The sequence below is a fragment of the Trachinotus anak genome, unplaced genomic scaffold (genome assembly GCF_046630095.1).
Source record: "Trachinotus anak isolate AG129_WGS33_773 ecotype Australia unplaced genomic scaffold, CSIRO_AGI_Tana_v1 ptg000002l, whole genome shotgun sequence".
Lineage (NCBI taxonomy): Eukaryota > Metazoa > Chordata > Actinopteri > Carangiformes > Carangidae > Trachinotus > Trachinotus anak.
In genome coordinates, this window is record NW_027273853.1 from 21347333 (window position 1) to 21359583 (window position 12251).

General features: G+C 39.3%; 1 protein-coding gene across 4 annotated transcripts in view; it reads left to right on the forward strand.

The window, feature by feature from the left end:
* The first annotated feature begins 4354 nt into the window (after positions 1 to 4354).
* The window catches only part of cbfb (core-binding factor subunit beta), a 34441-nt gene continuing 26544 nt past the window's right edge, over positions 4355 to 12251 (forward strand). For 2 of the 4 annotated variants that reach the window (XM_071505775.1, XM_071505780.1), the window contains exons 1-3: positions 4355 to 4924; positions 5541 to 5627; positions 11598 to 11714. In XM_071505775.1, the coding sequence (XP_071361876.1) occupies positions 4847 to 4924; positions 5541 to 5627; positions 11598 to 11714 (282 nt within the window). In that variant the 5' untranslated portion in view covers positions 4355 to 4846. The remainder of the gene's footprint in view (positions 4925 to 5540; positions 5628 to 11597; positions 11715 to 12251) is intronic. The other 2 variants (XM_071505781.1, XM_071505782.1) reach the window with 1 other exon arrangement.

The window sequence follows — 12251 nt, forward strand, 5'->3', positions numbered from 1 at the left end:
AAGAAAATCAGTGACATCTCATAAAAGTAACCTAAACCAAGTTAAAACCGAGTAACTAAAACAAACTGAATTAAAACTCAAACAAAAGAAAATTCTAACCTGAACTAAATGTATCTTCACACTTGGCTTGACAATAATCATAAGAGTCTGACATTAGAAGAGACTAAAGTGAGTCGTGCCCAGTGTGCTGTGTGAGGATGAGACCAGACTGCATGTCAGAACTGTTCGCCATGGCAACCACAGATTATCTGATTAATTAATGAACCTTTTACCCTTTTACTGCATCACCAGCTACTGTTGTTAATCACTCATGCACTGTTTGGCCTGCAGCTAACACACACACACACACACAAATGGCCAGTTTGAGGCCAGAAAGTAGTGAGCTCTGTGTGTGCTTTATCTCCAGGCTACCCGAATGGGAGAAGTTTTGGTGGAAATCAATGACATGGGTGTCATAAAAGGAGGGTCTCTTCTCATCAATAGGACTCAGAGCATATGCTGTGGCCCGAGGCCTCGTTTCCAACCCTGGAACTTTTGTTAGGGTGAGAAGTAATGACTGAAACATTTAGCCTGTCATCCTGCACAGATGCACCACAAGAAGGCCAAAAGACACTAAAGAGTAATGCATCTCACTACTACACTGAAACACTAGGTATTAGAAAACTGTAAGTTTAGTGTGTGTGTGTCTGTGTCTGTGTGTGTGTGTGTGTGTGTGTGTGTGTGTGTGTGTGTGTGTGTGTGTGTGTGTGTGTGTGTGTGTGTGTGTGAGTGTGTGTTATTAAAGCTTGATTATATGTTTTATTTTCTCTCTTGTCTCAGGGGATTCTCTCGTCTCTCCACACACAAACAGCCTCACAAACACCAACAAAATAAACAACACAACATGTTACAACAGAGATAGATACTGCATGAGAATGTAGCCAACACACTCACGCTTTCAACCTGCAGGTTCTTGTTCGTGGTTTAATTAAGGTCTGTGTGTGTGATTATGAAAATCTCCTGGGAGTCTAATAGTCATATTTACTCTGTGTACATGCGTGTGTGTAGGTGTGAAGACAAAAAAGGAGCTGTGCTACATTTCAGGGGCGTGTTTTTTTCGTTGCATAATCAAACATTCATTCCTTATTATGTTGCAAGTGCCAATATGTCTCCGCTGTAGAGCTATAAATTATAAATTGTCACTGAGTCTGTGTGTGAGGATAAAAACTTTTGCCAACTCCAACACTGCTTTATTTTGCATGAAACACGCAGATATATTTCTCATAATAGCACTTCTGTTCTACACTGTAGCCACTCCTGCCTGTGCTGTTTTGTATTTCATGTCATTTTCTGCAAAAAAAAACATCTTGAAATGTCACTTTGGAGGTGACAGAGGTGTACATAATAAAAGTCCAAGTACAGAACTTTGCAGACACTTTGACTAGTCAGCAGGAAAAACACAGGTAAAACAAATATCATTAACAATGGTTCGGTTCTATTAAGTGTCTCAGTAAACCATGACAGAGTGTGCATGCACGGACCCTGGAACTAACTCACCTAAATGGCATGCACTAGTAATTAATTTTATTAATTACACCTGCTCTTTTCCAGATCCTGCAAGGAAGGTCAGTTGTGCGTCATGGCTCACTGTCACGCTGCCATAGGTCACTGGGACACTTGCATAGAGCAGAACTGTTGTTAATGTCATCAGCAACACCTGTGCTTTTCCTGCTACAGTATGACAAGTCGAAATGTCTGCTCTGAAATGCACCTAATGCATCATAATGACAGTGGAGGTAGAAGTACTCAGGTTCTTTACTGTCACTAAAAGCAGTAACAATAAGACACTGTGAAGATCATCTGTCACAAGTGAAAGCTCTGAAGTAAAATTGTTACTTAAGCAAAAATACAGTAGTATTATCCTAGGCCATGACAAAAACAGGTGAGACACGGTTTTTAAACTGAAAAGTGTACAAATTTATTACTAAAACAATAATTCCAAAACGTAATGAGGAGTGTTAATCAGTGTTATTGGTGTGGAAAGTGTCGTACAGTGTAAAACCTAAACTAACAACAACAGCAGGGTGCTGCTGAGGGAAGAAAGAAGAGGAGGTCTGCAGACAGCCAGATCCTGTGAGATTGGCCAGGCGCTCACACTCACGCTCACAAACTCCACCTATCAGGGAGCTGCAACATAACACAGAAACAGACTAGGGGAACCACACACAGCAGAGAGGCCGTTACAACAAAGTGGCTATAATATACAGTATATTTGTATAATAACAAGTACCAATAAGTGTCAAATGACAGAGTGTAATGTGAGAGGCATCCTACAGTGGAGCATTCAGCTGATGAAGAGCCAGATATTTCCCTCAGGAGTTGATAGAGAGCAAAATAAAAGCTAATTGGGAGAGTGAAGTTTGGATTTACATTCACCAAGTGGCCACAAACACAACTACAAACCATGACGCTCTAACTGCAGGATGTTAGAAAAATGCCAATTCCTGCTAATAAGTTCACTATATCGACCTAAACGGTGATGATGTGTCACTGTGTTTACAGCTTGTTTCCGCTGACCCCAAGTGACCAAACAAAAAATCAGTTACTGCTGGTTTAAAGTATAGTATAAATAGTACAGTAGGGTAATATAAAATATGTGGAAGGGGGTGAACTTTATTTACATAACCGGGCACATTCTTTGAAATGTCAATCAGCCTATAAAAAGTCTTCAGCAACAAAACAAAGAAAAAGCCAAATTTTTTGGCTTATCTGGCGTTTCATTGTCCTTGGGCAGACAGATGTGTCACATCAGACAGACAAAAGACACATTCAGCATCTGCTGCTGCATTTATTGAAATGATTTGTTTTGGAGCAATACAAAACTTTTTTTTTTTTTATGAGGGGTATTTTTGTCATACTTTCCTGACTTAGTGTGAAGCATTGTTTTGTTGACTTCTAAGTGACATGATTAGCATCTGTGAAGGTCAGGGTGTCATGATGTTCTGTCATGGCTGATAGGGTGGGGACGGCTGCAACAAGTTTTTGTAACTTTACCCAAGCTAAGCAGACATATCAAAACAGACGATGCAACAGAATTTTTAAATATTTTTAGTTCGAAATAGCAAATGTATGCAGCCAATTTCATCTCAAAAATTGCTAATTTAAATGCATGAGGAAATACAATTATTTTGGGAAACATTTTGTTAGTCTTATATTTGCCCGTTCTGTTTATCATAAACAATAAAATTGATGGATTTTGCGTATTTGACTCACGGTACACTTTGTTCTACGCAAAACAAAACTCAATAACTGTTCTTTCAAAAATATTATTGAATCCATAAATAATACTATAATATTATATGCATAGCCTATTTTCAGAATACTTTGCTTATTGAGACAAACAGCAAACATTAATTAGTGAAATGTTATGTATTTTTAATATGTTGCAACCATCCCTGGTCTGTATTGCAACTGGCCCCAGGGTTGGGGTCCAAATGGTCTCTGAGTGACTGAGAGAAACGCAAAAAGTGTTGCAACCATCCCCAGTGTCCCCCTGTCTTATCAGAGAATCACAAACAGTGTCAGCCTGCACCCTCCTTTTTCACTTCTCACATAAGGATCCTATAAAGTTTCTGCGGTCTAGAGCAGACGCATGCGCAGTGGCTGCCCCCAGTAACGTGTGTAGTAGTATTATTATTGTGAATGGGGGAGTGGTGGAGATGTGGGGAGGGGGGAAGAGGAGGAGGAGGAGGAGGGGAGGCGGTATTTTGGGTGTACAGTCACAAGAGCGACTCGACGGAGCCAGGAAGTAGACTCTTGATGCCTTCAAGTACTTTCCAAACTGCCGTAATTTTGATCTTTGATCAAAGTGTTACAAAGAACAAGAACACTTTAAAAAGCTTTGTAGGTAGCCTATATAAGTAACTGAAGACTGAATGTAATAGATTGCTATTCGTGCTGTTAACCTTAATGTTGATGCATGTTTTCGGTTTAATTTTTTGCTATGGCTTGATTCATTTTAAGCCACAAGTATTTTTATGTCTGTTTTACGGAATCGTGCTTTTCAAATTCAAATAATGTAAATGAAACTAAGCTGCATGCCAAACAGATATTTCCTCTCCCGCCGCCACAGTATAAAACAGCTCTATGCCATATGATTCATGACTTAATTAAAGCTGCCAGATGATAAAATATAGCCCGTCTCTGTCATGATCCTTAGTGGTTTTTGCAATAGTCCCAAATCCCTTTAGGCTAATTCACGAAAATCCGACAGACCTACTGAGGAGGAGCACTTGAAAGTTGCAGGTAGACCAGAGAGAGAGAGAGAGAGAGAGAGAGAGAGAGAGAGAGAGAGAGACGGGGAGCGCTCGTTTGTTGCCACTTGCTTGAGATCACACGCTCGTCAGGAGAGAGAGAGAGAGGGAGGTAGAGAGACACTGAGACAGACAGAGAGAGAGAGAGAGAGAGCAAGACGGAGAGAGAGGGAGGGGGAGAGCGCCACACGGTCAAATTGAGCTTTATCTATCGCAGTGGGTCACTTAATAAGAGCCATTTGGAGCCAGAGGCGAACCGGAGCGCGCAGGAACTGCACTCAGGGGCTGATCATCATAACAAGAGCAGCAGTCATAATCACAGAGGCCAGCAGCAGAAAGCACATTGCTCCACACAGGGAAGGAAAAAAACACACACACAGACACGGAAGAGAGTTGTGTGAAAGAGAAGCTGAGTGAGGGACGGACGGCAAGAAACACAGTTTAACTTTTACTGTGCGGGATAATTTTAAAAAAACAAAACAAAAAAAAAAAAAAAACAACAACAGGATAAAAAAAAAGTGAAAAACCAAGAGGCCTGAAAAGTGTTGGTGAAGATGCCGCGGGTAGTTCCGGACCAGAGGAGCAAGTTTGATAATGAGGAGTTTTTCCGCAAGTTGAGCAGGGAGTGTGAGGTGAGTCTGACTGTGTTTGTGCACACTGGATCCATTCAGTCAGACGGCGGAAATACAGAGAGAAGAGGCTCATTAGAGGAGGAAAGCGTGCTGGCGGGGTGAACTGTTTTAGGCTCCACACAAGTTATTTCATTCATTTTAGTCTACAGTTGAATAAAATCCTAGAAAATAAAGGATTTGTAGCTTCCAAAGGCGTATTGCAGTCAGTTGTTTGATTTGTAATTTGCCTTCTGAAATTGAGGAAAATACATTTTTTAAAAAAAAACTTTTAGTTCTGATTCTTCATTTCTCCCTGTTATTTGTCTTTATTCATGTATTGCTCTCATAAGTCTAAAAGTTACATTTCTGCTTTGACTCCTTTTCCTGTTGTAATAGATTTTATGTGAGTCTGATAAAAAGCACAAACAAAGAATGATGCCTTTTGCCTTAAATCAAAATTCTTGTGGCTTATCTTCAAATTGCAGCCTACTGCTGACAAAGAGCATCGCCTTTCACTGTCAAACAGCCTTTTTCAGTGGTTTCTCCTTCAAATGAAGCACATGTAATATACTCAGAGTATTTGAAATGTGTGTGAGTAAGTCTTTGTTGTTTAAGGTTTTTTCTCTTTTCTATGTAGATTAAATACACTGGGTTCAGAGACCGGCCCCATGAGGAGCGACAAGCCCGCTTCCAGAATGCCTGTAGGGACGGACGGTCAGAAGTAGTGAGTGCAAAACTAAATATATTCTCTTATTCTTTGTCTTCTTCTTGAAATTTGAGAGGGGGTTGTAGCCGTAATTGCTGATATTATTTGGTTCAAAGAGAGAAAGGAAAGCAGTGTGCATGTGTGTGTTTAGGAGCTCACATGAACACTGACACAGACAGATAGACATCAAATGTCTATTATTCTAGTTTCTTATAAATAATGCAGCTATGCACACCAAAAGAAGATAGTGAAAGAAACTTTCAAATCCCCCACAGTAGCAAGTATTAATCCCCCAGACTGTCTCAATTTTAAAAGACAAGTGAACTCTTATTATGGGAACACTGCAGTCAGCTCGCTTTGTGCAGCAGCACAGTGTGTATTCACATGCATGGAGCATGTGTGTGTTTTTACATGTCCCTGCACCAGGAAGTAGACTTGTTATCAGACGTGCAGACCCACCAGGCTTAGCTTCACTTACAGGCTCATCTCTTCTTCCCTCTAGATTCTGCAGCTGCAGCAGTCATCATTGCTTTGTTTGGCAGAAGCACACATTAACACGTGTTATCACACAGGCCCTTTACGGTTACAACAAACACTGTTAGGGCTGTCATTTGTGTCCTAAAATTGGTGGCCTAGAGTAAATATCACCTGTCATGTCTAAGTTTGGTATATACGGTAATTTGACAACATGTCTTGGATACAGTAGGCATACAAAAGACATACGCCGAGCGAACAGAGAAATAGAAATATCTGTATGATGACTGACAATTGCAATACTACAGCCCTGCAATAAATACTGTTAATTGTTAACATCATATTTTCTACAGTAGCAAAAATGCTAAACATCCCCTAAAAGAGTGAGGATTTGCTGTTTTTCTCTGTCTTATGTGTTGAATATCTTATCTGTTCTCAAGTGTGATTTACCGATAATTAAGAAAACAACTGCAATATCAACTGATAATCAAAATAATCAATATTTGCAGCCTGATTTGTGTTTAGACTGGACCTTACTTGAGTTGTTTTGGTGTTGACTCAGATCCATGGTCTGTTGTGGTGCTGCAACGGACTGGATTATACCATTTATTTAATTTTTCTTGTGTGTGTTTTTTCTTTCTTTTTTGTATTTGGAGGAGCAGCCAGTCAGTAGTTGCTGCAGTAGGAGATAGTTTGTCACAGCTGAAGCGTGTCTGTGGGCTGAATCTGTCTCCCTCCATTTCCAAACCACAATCGTCTTCAAACGCCGTCGTCCAAGTTTGAGATGGAAGTCTCTCAAACACAAATGAGCTGATGCGAAGACTGAAATTACTCTTACTGAGCTTTTGTTGCTTGTCCACTGTGTATCCTGGTCGATTATAAGCATTCAGAAATTTCACCTAAGTATAAGCAAAATTTGCTTACAGTATAAAAGTAAAAGTACCCACTGCACAGACCTCAGTCAGAGTTGTATTTACTACTCGTGGGTTATTGTTACTTGTGAGGAGCATCTTAATATTCAGGCTGGTCCGAAGCTGATTTTCTGTACAGCTGGGAGGTTTGATTTACTCTATAACAATGCATCGTATTTTATATGATCATTTAAGGTTTTTAAATAGTAGTAAAATTAAATATTCAGTAAGTAAGTAAGTTACACATACATCAGAATTGTACTTATATATGGTACTTGAATAAATGCACTTTCTGATTTTCAATGACTGATGGAAAAGTAGCCTGTGGGGTGAAAAGTTATAGAAATGTTTCCTTGATGACCACAATATATCTGCATGTTTTACTGTCTTCACTTCTCTGCAGTCACATTTTTCTCCGTAAATACAGCTGAATTTTTTTTTTTAATACCAGGTGTAGCATTTGTGATGAGCAGTTTATAACTTTAAAGCAAGTCAGGACAAATTCATATTGTCATGATGTAATTACTGCACGATTACTGTGTGAGGTACCTTTGAAGTTTACTAAATCATGTCCCTAACAAAAGGTGAGGCCAGGCGAAACGCCTTTAGGCTGCTGGCACAAACACACACAAACACATGGCAACTTCTGCTGTCTTAGTCATCCTCGAGGTATTTTTCACAAACATGCTGTCATCATCACAGGAGGGGGGAGCAGGGAGGGGGCTCCATCTAGTTTTACCATCTTATAGTGGGACATGATGCGTCGGTCTGTCTGTCCTCACTGTATTTATAAGCCTCTTCTGCTGTGAGAATTGATGGCCACGGTTTTAATGGTTTGACGGCAGCTGTGACATCATGTCGCTGATTTATCTATCGGCCAGACGCTGCTAAAGACCTCCTGCTATTTTCATGGTCAGTGTGGACAAGTATCAGACACAATGAGACTCAAACGTGTTGTCAAGGATCACTTTTTATAGATGACACAGATGAACAAAGAACAAAGAAGCTGTAATAAACTGTGGCCAGTTTATTGGGTCGGCACTTAAGTTATGTAATTTTTAAAGCCCCCCTCCCCCTCCCCTCAAAAAATTTGTTTTGTTTATTATCACTTCATGTTGATGTTTGTGCAGAGTTTGACATTAGAAGGCTGTTTTCACATTCATCTGCTGAAGAAGGAAAGTTTCTCTGTGCTCACTTAAAATCTGAGTTTAAGATGTGTACACCATGACATCACAAGTTTTTCTATATTCTAGTTTTTCTAGTTTTTAAGGCAGCATGGTCCAATATGCAACTTACACAGGTGTGACGTTTAAACGTGTGCACAGAGATCACAGAGATCTGACTTTTATTGACATGGGAGACATTTTGTAGTGTAATGTTAGATATTTTACACTATTAAACTTTTTTTTAAATTTTGGTGGCGGGGAGGGGCGGGGCCCATCAGACACAAATTATTATTCCAATCAGAGTATGATTATATGTTGTAAAAGATAGAAGAGAGAATCTTAGAATATTAGTATCCCCTTAATTAACACTTTCTTTGGTCAAAACCTTTCAAGGCTCAATTCAAGACTCACTCTAATAAAATTTCAAATCATAGCTTCCATTAAAAGAATTAACAAATAAAAATAAAAACTTTAGATTTAGTTTGCTGGTAATTTCATAAATGTTGTAGGCTATTCATTTCACCAGTCATGTAAGTTAGGACAAATCTTTATTTGCAGAAGAAGCTGTTTAAAGAAATGAATAAATAAAAGGCCAGTTATATGGGGAAACAAATAAAAAACACTTTACTACATTTTTTATAATATTAGGTTAATGTGTCTGCTGCTAGTTAACAGAAATACTGTCTGAATGTTTTTATTTTCATGGTTTTGCCTTCAGTGTTTCATTCTTTATTCTGAGAAACAAATAGATGTGTTGCATATCTTTATACTGTATATGCTGCAAGTCTTTTATATAAGCACATATAAATATATAAAATATATGAAAATGGGGTGCAGCAGAACTGGCAGTTTTGTCTTCTATTAAAAAGATTACAGTCTTATTCTGTAATTTTTTTGTGATGTTCTGTACATACTGTATCATATAAAAATGAAATTAGGCAGCAGGAATTTCAAAACATCACACACAGAGATGTGTGGCTCAAATCACAGGGAAATGCTAAAATGTTCAGGATTGATTTGATAAATGGGACAATAATTCAAAGTAAATTATCTTCTGCTCAGCTCATTAGAGATGAGTCGCTTTCTAAACTACTATTGATTTTCATGCCGCTGGTCTCTCTCTCTTCCCGCCTCTCTCCCTCTACCCCTCTCTCTCTCTCTCTCTGTCTGTTTACTTCCTTTTTATTTCATTTCCTTTGTTCTGTTCTTTTTTGTCTTCTCGTCATCTCACTTCCATTTCCCCCCACTCACTCTCTCTCTCTCTCTCGCTCTCTCTCTCTCTCTCTCTCTCCTTGTCTGACTTTCTTTGCATTCACCATGTTGGCTTTAGCACCGTTATCCTGTTTCCTTTCATTTCTCTTTTTCATTTCCTCAGCTTCTCTCTGCTTCACTCTCTTTTTCTTTCTCCTCCTTTGTCCCTCAGTTTCCCTCCATCTCTCTCCTTTCTCAGCCTCTCCTTCCCTCTTTTTCTTTCCAGCAGTAGTAGGCAGCAAATTGGTATCAGATGGTTGTAATCCAATACTTCAAATACAGCAGAAAGGATGACTCTGGTGTTCTTTGAGCTCTCTTTTCTGTGTGTGTGTGTGTGTGTGTGTGTGTGTGTGTGTGTATGAGAGACATTTTCTCTTTGTGTGTTCATGTACACACTCAGTAATTTTCAGCTCTCCCCTTCCTTTATTTCCCTCTTGCAGCTTAGTGTTGTTTCTCCTTCTTCTCTTTCATTCAGTGTTTCTTTCTCATGATGAGGGACAGATCTGACAGGGTGCATAATTCATATGCTTCTAGCTTCAGTCGCAGTCCTAATGCCCTTAGTATTGATCTGTCCCAGCAAACAACGCGTCTCACACACACACACACACAAAGACAATAGACACACACACATGCAGATACGCATTTAAAAAAACAACCATTTCTAACTTGATTTTCTGTCTCGCTGTAATTCATTGCTTTCTGGCTGCAATAGAGAAATGCATTCTATTGGTTTTAATTTAGTTTGTGTTTCTGAATGTGTGCGCGCTCTGACGTGTGTGTATTAGGGCTTGTTTTTTATATCCTGGTGGACTTCACCCTGAATGCACACTTGGGGACCTGTGTCACTGTAGGGGCAAAAATTGAGGCTCCCACGGGTAGACACTGCTTTTTGAGGGCAGGGTTAGGGTTAGGTTTTGGTTAGGGTTAAGCTTAGGCATTTAGTTGTGAATAAGAAAATGAGGAAAGCTACAGTATGATATGACTGTGTGTGTGTGTGTGTGTGTGAAGGGAGCAAGCCAGTAGTTTCCTCTGTACTTTTATTCTAAGAAGAGGGTGGTTCGACCATGAAGAAATAGAGAGAGGCAAAGGCAGGCAGGCTGAGGAAATAAGAAAAAGAACAACCTTGATGCCAACTTTGAGTCTATCAAACTCAAACCCTTCCAGGCTTGGACCCAAATAAGACATTTAAACTTATTCAAACATTCTGCTAGTTATGCAAGAACCTTCTGAAAACATTTCTGTGAAACTATGATAACTGCATGTACTTAAACTCAGTATTTCAAAATCTTGATCTTGGATAAAAATGTGTTTGAAGCTGCATTAAGTCATAGTTTTGATTTTCAAGTGGCTCTACAGCAGTGTAGCACTGATTTCCATAAAGTTGCAGCGGTGTTGCAAGAAAAAAGCTTTCTTAAAAGAATGAATCCAAATTGGTAAAGCAGAGGCAAAGTCAACCTTTAGTGCGTAGTCCAAAAACTGTATCCTACATTTCCCATTATGCAACTCACAATCATCTTTCGTTAGACCTTACCTGCCTGGCAAAAGCCAGTCTCTTTCAAACGCCAACCTCCCATTTTGTATTGCAGGCTTTGTGTTATGAATTTGTGGTTTCAAAGGCCAATATTAAATACGTCAGTCAGTGAGCTCATTGAAATAATTTTTTCAGACTTCACAAAACTACTCCAGAGCCCCAGAAGATATACAGTCTTGCAGGTTGTGTAATATTAATAGTAAGATGACTTTAAAATCATCCTCTGTGCTTTGATACAGTGCTTTTATTTCCATTGCTTTGTTTCTTCAGCCATGGACTATAAGTTTGAGTCTGACAGTTCTCATCAAATGTCTGTATACAACCAGAGGCAAATTGTTTTGATTGTAAACAAGCTCTGACAAGCCCATAGTGCAATATCTCCCCAGCATGAAATGACAGAGAGCTGATGTAAATTATTATCATTATTATTTTATTTTATTTTATTTTTTTGCTGTTTTTTTGTTTTTTGCAAACACGTTAGGCTCAACAATTTCAACAGCCAATGACATGTCACTGCTGTGTTTGTGGGTTTATTTCAGAATCTCTCTGCTCCCTGTTTCCTTCACAAATGATTTAATACTCTCTCTCTCCCTCTCTGTCTCTCCGTCTGTCTGCCTGTCTCTCTCTCTCTCTCTCTCTCTCTCTCTCTCTCCAGGCCTTTGTAGCTACAGGTACCAACCTCTCTCTCCAGTTCTTTCCAGCCAACCTGCACGGAGATCAGAGGCAGGTTCCTACGAGGGAATACGTTGACTTTGAAAGAGAGACAGGAAAGGTAGGACAAGTGCAATCCACCCACCCCCTCAAACACACACATTCACACACACACAAAATGCAAAATTCTCTGTGTTGCGCTTCACACGTTGCAAAGGTCATGCGGTCTGAGTTGAGATATTGTCATGAAATATGTCTAAAATCACTTGAATCTCTTATTTTAACATCAGTTGGATTCAAAAACATCTTTATTCAGTCATGTGTTCTTGGTTCATCCAACTCTGTTGTCACACTTGACAATGTGAAACTTTTCACTGAAAAAAAAAAAGCATTTGCAGAAACACACATTGTACATCTCTGCTCACTCTTTTGCTTTCTGTTCCTCTTTCATGTCATGAAATGAAAACAACAAAAAATGTGATCATGTGATTTTAAGAGTAAACGTGTCAAACTTAATTCTCCTGATCAGACGTGTGTGTCAGGATATTTGGGTTGTGTATGTTGACATCTAACACGTCTTGTTCAAACTCACAGCCCCTGACAGAGTGCAGATTGATTTGGGTGTCAGGTTGACAACACAAGTCCACAAAGACAAATT